General features: G+C 36.4%; 1 protein-coding gene across 1 annotated transcript; it reads right to left on the bottom strand.

The window, feature by feature from the left end:
* Positions 1-4,025: 4,025 nt before the first annotated feature.
* LOC140819798 (uncharacterized) lies at positions 4,026-4,585 on the bottom strand. The gene is made up of 2 exons (XM_073180026.1): positions 4,403-4,585; positions 4,026-4,275 (listed from the first exon to the last, which is right to left on the bottom strand). The coding sequence occupies exons 1-2, from the start codon at positions 4,496-4,498 to the stop codon at positions 4,156-4,158; spliced, it is 216 nt and encodes a 71-aa protein (XP_073036127.1). The 5' UTR covers positions 4,499-4,585; the 3' UTR covers positions 4,026-4,155.
* Positions 4,586-11,305: the final 6,720 nt, after the last annotated feature.

Here is an 11,305-nt window from a genome sequence, read left to right as displayed (position 1 = left end):
AACCCTAAACCTCTACCCTAGACCCTGCTTGAATAGCTTGGCCAGCCCTTAGCCCCGCTGCACTCCTTTCCGAACCACAGCAGCTGCGCTCATGATTGGGAGAGAGTCCAAGTTCACTAGGACTCTCCCCTAGCCACTTTCACGCACTCTAGCCACTCTAGGAACAATTATAGCCCTAGACTATGACCACCACTGCCCCTGAACCAGCCCTGGACGAGCCCCCAAGCCCCATGCAAAGCAACCGCACCTAGCATCTTGTACAAGCCAACACAAACTCACGGTTCCTTCTTTGATTGTTTGCCTACGGTTTCCAACGTATTTCCCTTCAGTATTTATCATGTTTTGTCCATAATTTATCATATTTTATCATGTATTGGCAGCGTACTCGTCGGATTCAAAAACGTTTTTCATAATAACGTAAAATCGTCGTGTTTTTGAAAATATACGATCTACCAAAAAAATAATTGAACAATCATATTTTTCATGCATAAACAATTAAACACACATATTATGATGTTTTAAAAATGTTTAGGAAACGTGCCTTTGCGTTTATAATGCTAGAATTTTCAATCGTCGGCGAGTAAGGACGAACGGGCGACGAAGAACACAAGCTTTCCTTTTCCTTTTTTTTTCGAAATTATGAATTGTGTGTGTGGTGTGTTTCGGCTGTTTGGTGGCTGATTATGGTGTTTTTGAAAGCTTGGTAACTTATTTATAATTAAATTAACATGCTAATAGGCTTTGGTTTTGGGCTTACAAGTTTAAGGGTAATTGGGCCTACTTAAATTAATTAAATTGGGTCCAATAATACTTATTTAATAAAAACATAAAAGTTTATAAAATTAGTTTTACCAAAAAAAATATTTTTGATATTTTAAAACTCTTTGTTTGCCCAAAACCTGCTTCCCAAGAAAAATCGAGCTCGACTCGTAAAATAAATCGAATTTCAACATTTTAAGGAAAATTAAATCATTTTTAAATCATATTAGGAAGCCTTGTCATTAATTAAATAAAATTACATATTCTTGTCATGGTCGTCCCTGGTCTCCTTTTCCCTGTCTATTATCGAATATTCGGGTAAAATCCATAATTCATGTAATCATGTCATATTATCATTTAATCATTCAATCAAACATTTAATCATATAATAAATATCATGCTAGCATTTAAAATTAATTAATTAAAACATTTATGCAATTAAAATAATTTTGCATTCATGCGGTTTATGTAGGTTGGTTTTTCGGACGTTACATGAGGGTTAGTCATGTAAGTTGAGGGCCGAGGGGTGTATGGTCGAAAGGTTGGCTCGTTTGGGTGTAGATCGTGTGATGGCCTGAGCCAACGGTGCAATGGCTTATCCAAGCCATGGACAAGACCCTGGTGGGTCTGAGACACGGCCTAGGATGGCTCGACCACTGCTGGAACCAACCATGAAGCTGATCGATCGTGAGGAAGGGAGAGTGGTCGCGAGTGGAGTGTTTTTGGTGAATCTCGAGTGTGCTCGTGTTGTGGAGTTCATGGGGGCTGAGTGCTTGAAATGGCTCGGTCCAGGAGGGTCCTAGCATGGTCTAGGAGGGGCTGGTTTGTGTCTGGTTCGAGCTGGTTAGGTGTAAGGTTCGATGGTTTGGTTCGAAGGTCGCAGCTAGGGTATGGCTAGGTTGAGCAGAAAAATTCCAGAAATCTTTGGGCATGTTTCGGGGTCATAAGTTGTCTAGAATAAGTGGTTTTTAGGCTGTCATGTAGGATTAAGTCACGGTATAAGTTGGGAAAAATTTGGTTAAGGTTCGGGTTGATTTGTGTTAAAACGAGGAGCCGATCCAAGTTATAAAACAGATCATATAAATTTTGAAACTAGCTCGAGTTTACATCTAAGAAATAATTTTTTAATATGTTTTGAGGTGTTTTAAGGATTTTTGTAAGCTTCGGGTCAAAATTTGTAGGTCCAGGTGTAAAATGATCATTTTGGGTTTCCATGGGTAAAATGATCATTTGGCACACAGGTCGAGTTTTAATTTACGCTGCGCCCTGATCACAAATTTAGCATTTTTTTATATATTTATGTATCACGTATATGACCTTTTTCGTAAATTTGAAAAATACGTTGCATGCTTGGTTTTAAGGAAAAATTACATATGCTTGACTTGAGGCAATTCTGGGATGGGTGACCCCCTGGAAAGTTTCCTATGGAGTGTGTGAGTGTGGACATAAGCACGTTGAAAAGACTCGGCTTGGTACAGTGAGGATAGTCGTCGAATCTGGGGCGTTACAGTTTGGTATCAGAGCCGACCTCTTCTAGTACAGTGTGATTCGGGGACGAACCAAGCGGAAGCTGGTGGGCATGTGAGGCGAGGGGGCGAAGAGGGCGGGCGTTGATCGTCGGTGCCATGAGGTTGCACAGACAATGAGATGGGCGAAGGAACATGAGTGAACCGATCTTGCACCGGGAGGAGAGAGATTCCAAAATTGTTCAAGTATGGGACATTGCAGTTGAGAAGGGCTTAAATGATTTGATAGGTACTACTCATATCATGAATGTGCATCTTCTTTTCGGTAGCTCATCACATAAGAACTCCAAAATTAAGCGTACTTGACTTGGGGCAATTCTGGGATGGGTGACCTCCTGGAAAGTTTCCTATGGACCGTGTGAGTGAGGACATAAGCACGCTGGAAAGACTCGTCTTGGTACAGTGAGGATAGTCTTCGAATCTGGGATGTTACAGTTTGGTATTAGAGTCGACCTCTTCTAGTACGGTGTGGTTCAGGGACGAACCAAGCGGAAGCTGTTCGGCATGTGAGGCCCTGGGCCGAGGAGGGCGGGGGTTGATCGTCGGGGCGAAGGAACATGAATGAACTGATATTGCACCCGAAGGACAGGGATTCCAAAACTGTTCAGGTATGCGACTGTGCAATTGATGAGTGCTTAAATGATTTGATAGGTACTACTCATATCATGAATGTGCATCTTCTTTTCGATAGCTCATCAAATAAGCACTCCAAAGTTAAGCGTGCTTGAATTGGGGCAATTCTGGGATGAGTGACTTCCTGGGAAGTTTCCTAGGGAGCGTGTGTGTGAGAACATAAACACGCTGGAAAGACTCATCTTGGTACAGTGAGGACATTCGTCGAATCTGGGCGTTACGGTAAATAATAATTTTTTTAAAAATAAAGATAGTTTTTATATTTAATCAATAAAACTCAAACCACAGTTTAGCTTGCTGGGCACGTACTCTAACAGTGAAGTCCAACGACATTTTCGTAGAACTATTAGAGTAAATATACACATTATTTAATATGTATGATCAAAGACCTATCGATGTACTAATAACTACATACAACTTATCGTAATAGTAAAACTCAATAATTTTAAATTTCACGGTGACCTAAATATTAGATCTTGTTCTTAAACCCTATAATATATCACATAATTTGTGAGGTGTCTGGGAATATAAATTACATAGAGTTAAGATTTTGGTCATTTATCTCTTCAGTTGTAAATTTAGTCATGTATCAACTAACTTTGCAAAAATATTAATCCTATATTTATATTTTGATAAGGAAAATCGGTCATATATATTTATATTAAAATTTCAAAATTTGTTCGGTGAGTATGCTCCAATCAACAATTTCCCATACTACATAAAAAAGTATCAATTAGGAACCTATATATTTTTTCCCAAATATTAATGCATAAGTATACTTAAATTCAAATATTTATATTTTAAAATGTACAAATCGTTTTATTATTTCCAATGAACATATTTATTTTGTTGAGAGTGCACTAATTATCTCTGTTAAGAGAACGATCCAACATTAGTGTTTGGACTACAGAACGATTTAAAAAATTTAAGTCACACCATTATTATGTGTTATGATTTTTTGTAAAATGACAAACATTCGGTCCTATATATATATAAAAAGGAACTTCAAAAGTCAATAAACATTACATTTCTCTCAAGTAGGACTGAATTTGAAACTTTGATAAATTTTACATATCAAAATCATAAATTAGAATATCCAAAGCACAATAAGTTAAAAATTGCCTCAAATTTCAAAAAGATTAAGGAAAATGTTTAATTTAAGCTAAAATTTCAAAAGACCAACAATATTTTTTTTTTTTTTGCCAGAAACAAATAATTTCAAGAAATTATTCATAACTCAAGATTTAGCTTGCTTCTCAGCCTTCCTTCTTGCCCTCCTCTCTCTGGAGCTCAAAGATGATTTGAATCCCCCATTTTCATCACCACCTTCCCTCTCTTCTAAATCTTTCAATGATTTCTTTACCAAAAAAATAAAAATAAATAAATTTTATTCGAAACCCTTTATAAAATTAAACCGAAACACGAAATAATCAAATCCATCGATCAAAACGCAATCGAAACGAAGAATGAATTAATAGTGTTACCTCCCTCATCTCGGCAAAACTAACGACATAGAAAGTAAGCGCAGCAGCGGCCACAATGCCCACCACAGGAAGCCCTATCTGCTGTAAGCTATCCATTGATTTTGATAAACTTTGTGGTTTGGAGTTATTATGGTCACTAGGAGATAATGCTCAAGCTTGTTGGTACAATTCTTTATTATTATTATTATTTTCACAAGAATTTTTAATATAATTTTTTCATTATTTGTTACGCACGTGATAAATCTCTGGGTTAATGTAGTAGCTTGCAGAGCACGTTAGTCAAGTAACTTGTACTGGACAAATTTTGTGCGACAAGTTTATCCAAAGAATTGTTTGTAGATGAATAGAACTAATGACTATTGGTCAAACGTTAACTTACTCTACCAACTCAGACACTCCTCGTGACCAATTTTTTTTTTTATTTGCTAAAATGTATGGTTAAAGAATTTCAGTGTTGATTATGGTCTAGCTAATTAATTAAATTTTTTTTGGGGTCTAAAATCATTTGATTTTTTTTAGTAATACGTCAGGGAAAAAATCAAAGATAAACAAAGTAAGAATTTTGAATGTTTTTAGTCTCCGATGTTATCTCAATATTTAAAACCATGAGCATTTCCGCCTAAAATTGGGTATTGTTATTATTTTTTATGTCCCTTTGGTACACGAAATTCATTTTTAAAATTTTGGGATTTTTTGTTATGAAAACTAGAATGAAAATTCTAAACATATTTATATATTATTTATTTTATGTATGAAAAACTGTACAATCTTGGCATATTTAATTATTATAATAATAGAAATTCTAAAATTTTGGGGGAACAATGAGACCGCAGTTGCTCATTGATATATTATTATTTGCGTAAAACGATAAAAACCTAATTAGTTGTTTACTACATAAACCAAAATAATATTCATTGATGTTTTGGAATTTTTTATTTCTAAGAAAGACTTTCTTCAAAATATATCAATGAATAGTATGAAATATCGTTTCATATTATAGAGAACAAGATTATCGTGTAAATATTTGTTTGATGATTAATTTTTTGTGAAGTGTAAGGTGTTTGTTTAACATAAAAGTGCAGAAACAATAAATTGTGTGTATCAGATTTTAGTGTTGTGTGACGGTGTTGTCAACACATGTTCACAACATGCAGCGAAATGTATTATTTATCACACATAAACTTTGAAGGATCGAGTGTGCTAGTGGCTTTGAAGGATTTTCAAACACTATATTCTTCGATGAGCTGAAATACCTCGTGTTCTAAGAATATTAACACCGATGAATTAAATCGAGATTGATTTAAAACCAAGCAGAAGAAACTCGAAGTATTTTTTCGTGAAGAAGACTTTTATATTAGAAAACATTTTAACTCATATAAACTGAATAACTGAAAAGGGTAGATTGGTTTTTGTATTCATCAGTTCAGTTATGGTGACAACTGAACTAAAATATACTCTAACTGATCCAAACAGTTTGAAAACAGCAGTTAATCAGTTAAATACACAAGATATGTTTATAGATGTTCGGAGACTTCAATTGCTCCTACGTCACCCCTTCTACCACCTTGGGTAGGATCCACTAGAAGACTTTGATTTATACAACACTTTGTACAAACCCACTCAGCTAGGACTTACACTACTGCCTAAACTGAACTCCTAGCTACGACTGAAGGCAGAACCTTCTAGCCAACACTAGTTTAACGTCTATATGTCAAAGACTACATACACAAGTTTAACGTCTTTGTGCAAGACTGTATTTGAGTGGTTGAGAGTGGTTGTGTGTGAGAACTGAACAAAAATGTTCTCACACACTGAAGGAAATAAGCTTCTAAACTAAGAAGATAATACGTTAAAGTGTCCCTCTGGGCTGATTGCTTCTGAAAGTTGATGTGCAATGTGCGTGCGTTTTCTTTTCTCTCTGTTTCTGTATATCGTGCTTTTTCTTTTTCTTCTTTTTATAGTTGAGTCTTCACTAATCTACTCTTTATATAGGCGGGAAAACTGAACGTACAGTGAGACTCATTTATTGTATCCGTTGAATCTTGAATTCGTTTCTTGGACTTTGTGTCTCGAATTTCCGTCTGCCCTTCTAAAACGTTTTGTCTTTAATACTCTGATGCAATGTCCATTATTTTCCTTTGACTGGACAATGGATTTGTACCTTCACGCACAGCTGGAATCCACTGAAAGAGTTTGTCTTCATTTACAACTGAAAGATTCTGACTGATGCTCCAAACTGGTCAGCTGAACTGATATTCAGTTGGGCTGGTGAAATCAGTTGACTCGTTAGCCGAACTGATTTCACCCTCGTTCAGTTGAACTGATCAACTGGGTTTCTTTATCAGTTGAACATTCCTTTGGCTTGCCAGGCTTCTGAGGTTCTCTTGCTGAACCACATATCAACTGGACAATCAGCTGGACTGCTCAAATGATGTAATCAGTTAGACTGATTCAGTTTGTGCGATCAGTTAGGTCTTCAGCTTGTGATGTAAGCAACTCGTGAATGATCCTAGCTTCTGCACACTAAGGTAGATTATTAGTAATATAAATTAACAAGTTTTGTTATTATCAAAATCAAGATCGCGAACTTGAAAAATTCCAACAAACTTTAATAACCAGAATAAGACATATTAAATTATACACAAATATAAATACTTATACAATGCCTCAGGGAAATAATCAATATAAAAATTGTAAATCGTTTACAAAACTCAATTCTAGTGACACGTATAAAAATTATATTCATTGAAAACAGAAAGAAACAAATTGCATCTAACTAAACCAAATAAAGTCAAATATTGTGATGCTTAAAACAGAAATCGCCAAGAACCCTTCAACCAACACTCCACACTGGTGTTGTTCTTCGAGTTTCTTCAACACGGATCAGCAACACAGTAAAGTGGTCAACCGATCTCGAAAAACCTTCTGATCAAATATGTTCAGCTTTACGTATTTTCTTCTTTCTGCAAAAAACGTACGCGGCCGACCAATCTCTCTATCTTTATATCCTTTTATTTGACCTAGAGTTTATTTCATAAAAGATTCCTACAATATATAGAAACAAGAGTTTCATTAGGAATAAATTCTTTTAATCAAGAATAACATATCTATAGATAAATACCAAATTAGAACAAATCATATAAAATCTAGAGATAAATTGAATCAAATCTCATATTCTAGAAAGGTAAAACTCTAAATTGATATTATCAATATAGAAGAATAATAAAGGAAAAATAAATTAATTTCAATCTCCCTTTTTTTTTTTGGACAAAACATCCAAAAACGATAATCTTGCTTATCTTGTTAAAGCTCCCCCTAAGTTAGAGTTCTTCTTTCCTTGAATTAAATGTGTTAGAACGTTGGTGTTGTTGAAAGTGTTGTCAACACCAGCTTAGAACATATGAAGACATAAGAAAGAAAAATTCATATCACTGAAATACTAACATATATTACACCCGCATTAAACCATCACACATAAAATAGCATCACAGACTACAGAATATATTTCTCTATTCTTCGTCTTCATCTGTGTCTGTGAGCTCGTCTGTGTCATCAGCTCTCGCTTCAGCATCATCAATTTTCATTTTCATTTTTGGTTCTACTCCTCTTTTTTGACCAAAATGAACGTCAGCCTCCAAAAGTAGCATGTATTCAACAACCTGTTCTTCATAGTAGGCGATGAGTTCTTTGGCATTTTGGATCTGCTGCAGGCCAAAATCAATCTGATTCTGTAAATGAGAGGTAGATAGCATAACAAATCCATCAAGAGTTGGTGTGGGAGAGAATTCCGTGTTGTCGACATCAGGTGCAACACATGTCGCATGCCAGGAAAGATCCAGTTTCTTGTTCTATTTGAACTATGTTGGTGCAATATTTAGAGTCTCGCCCATATCAGAGAGTGATTCATCAATGTCCTTGACGAATCCCTGAGATTCCAGAATCCCATAGATCAGGGATGGAAATTGTAACATGTTTCAATTCAATCCGCCCTCCGTGAATAATAAATAGTCTTGAACGCCAATTTCCCAAAATTGAAGGGTCGTCCCGTACCAATAGCAAATAGGATAAGGGCTTGTGGTCTGGTGAACACAGTTGTATTGAAAGAAGGAATCTAGTTACGGACAACTGTCTTATGCAAGACAAAATAAAAGGAAGTTAGATTCGGTGTAGAGAGATGCTTGGGGCGACTTGGAAATTGTGTGATTAGCCCATTCGTGAGAACATATGTGATGTCATTAATTTCTATATTAATTTCATTGTTTTCAATAGATGGGGTATTATAGAATGCATTGATCGCATCAGGAGAGATTTTGAAAATATTATCCCGTAGAAAGACTCTCCGAAATTTGACTGACCAACCTTCTCCTACGCTTGAGATGAGATTGTTGTAGAACTTCAAAACTTGTTTTCTAGCGTAGGCAAGCACAACGCACACCGTTTAACAAATCCCTTGAGTTTTGAAAAGGCATTCAGATTTTTCATTTCATACGCTTCGGTGTCAATGTTTCTTTCTTCAATGAAGTCTCGACTCACATAAAGGGGCCATTGAGATAGGTCAGCCTCAGAGTAGAACTTTTTGGAGAAGCAAGTATCCAAATCTTAGTCATTGGAATCAATGTTGTCCTCAGTGTTGATAGTACGAGATTTAACACAAGCAACGTCTTCAGACGACTGAATATCCGGATCTTCAGATTCTCTCAGGTCAATGAGTTCTTCGACTCGAAGTCAGAGTCAGACAACGATGTATCTGAGGAGTGAGGGCGATTCTCTTGAAATTTTATGAGCATTTCATCGTCAGGTTCTTTAACCTCAGAAGCGACTTTCTTTGCCGTTTACTCTTATTTTAGGCGAGAAAGGAGATCAGACAAGAATAGCTCATCATTAGAAGAGTCAATAGGATCACTTGGTCCTGAAAAATCCTTTGGCTCAGCGGTGGACGATGATTGAACAAAAGGAGAGGAAGTTGATGTTCTCTTTGCTGCAACAGTGGATTTTGGTCTTGTGACAAATTTGAAATATTCATCATCGGAGTCATGTCCAAATGAGAAATCAAGATTCAGTAGATTTGAAGTGGAGGAGGAGGCTCAAAACTTCTTGGAGGGCACAAAATCAAGGTCATACCTTGCTGCCACTTTGAACGAACGGGTTGTGGAGGAACAGGGAAATCACGATTAAACTTAACTCTAACATCCTCTCAAAATTCACTTAAAAGCATCATAAGTTTTAAAAATCTTTAACGTAAACTTAATTTAAATGCGAAAAACTAGCGCTGGTCCTCGGGTTGTGTGCACCTTCAGTCCAGCAAGATTAACCATCAAGACCTCCATTAACATCAATATCATGCTCTCCTGCATCAATCACACCTATTGAGCCTACTGACCCAGCAAACCTTAATCATAATAACAAGTAAAACATATACATCCCAAGCAATCGTGAAAATACTTTTACTTAAAATAACTTTTCATGAACATGCATAAACTTAAACATTTTTCCTTTAATCATATGCATTTTCCTTTTCATCATATATGTATAAGTTTTCTTTTTATTGAATTTGGATCGTTAATTGTAACTTTCGTATCAGCTGAAGGTCGATGGATCCATCTAGGTGTAACAGTACTGGGCGGCGGGGACATCAGCGACACTTTCACCTGTTAACTGAACATTGGCCTCACATATCATCATAATAATCATAATCATCGTATTAGCCACAACCACTTCAGCTCCTTCAACTTTTCGTATTTTCATCACCTATAAAAATTAAAGCATATATAAATCATTTTTTTTTAAAACCAAGCGTGCAACATGCTTTTTAGCATTAACGTTTCATCATATAATTTCATCAACATTTAAAAAAAGCATATTAACATTATCCACAGCATTCTTCAGGGCACTGCCAGGACGTTTATAATTTTTTTAGGTTGTAAAATGACCGTTTTACCCCTAGACTTAGAATTTCTCGATTTTGAATTTTTCTTACTTTCATTGAGTCTAGACCATCCCAAATAATTATTTAAGCTAATATTAAATTTATAATATTTTTATTTAGCTTAAATTCAAGACTTTAGATTTAATTTCCTTTTTATTAATTCGTAAAGAGTTTAATTCCTGAATTAATTCAAAATTTAATATTTTTATCCCAAATTTTTATCATGAACTTTTCATACCTAAATAAACCTCGTGAACCATGAATTGACCCCCGTGGACCATCGTTCGACCCCTTAACCATTTAACTCAAAAACCCGAACCCTAACTTATTTCCCCTCGAGCCATCTCGTGTTTTCTTCGAGCCACACCCAAGCCACTTCGAGTCAACCCATAACCAAACCCCCTAGGTACCCTAATGACCAGCCCTGACCCATTGAGCCAGCCCCTATCCCATGCCACATTTGTTGCACGTGAATCGCAGTCGAACATGCAATATCACTTCAACTCGACGAGGACTCCTCCCCCGAGCCACCACCCGAGGCCGAACCCTCATGACCCTCACTGGACCACCCTTAGACCTAGCCTAGACCCCCTAGCCACTATACGTGATTCCTAGCCATGCTAGGACTATTACTCACACCTAACCACGTCCAGCCCGAGCCCTGGTCGAGCCGCACGCGCTGCTTCTTCCTAGTCGAACCCTAGTTCATAAACATGCAATTTTGTTTATCAACCCTTCCCTAGCCCTTAACCAGCCCTTAGCCATGACTCATATGACCCTTAGCACCATGGAAAAACGTCATTCCTAAGTGTCCTACCATGGAAGCCCCTTCATGCAATAATATCATCGGTTTTGGATCATTAAATAATAAGTTCTTGACATGACATAGCATAAAAACGAAAATAATTTCAAGGCAAACATATTTTTCATGCAAACATAATTCAAACACGTAATATGGTGTGATAGATGGGAAAAAA

This window comes from Primulina eburnea, chromosome 18 (assembly GCF_022965805.1).
Source record: "Primulina eburnea isolate SZY01 chromosome 18, ASM2296580v1, whole genome shotgun sequence".
NCBI lineage: Eukaryota > Viridiplantae > Streptophyta > Magnoliopsida > Lamiales > Gesneriaceae > Primulina > Primulina eburnea.
The sequence above is the reverse complement of the archived record's forward strand: the minus strand, read 5'-3'. Positions and strand labels throughout refer to the sequence as shown.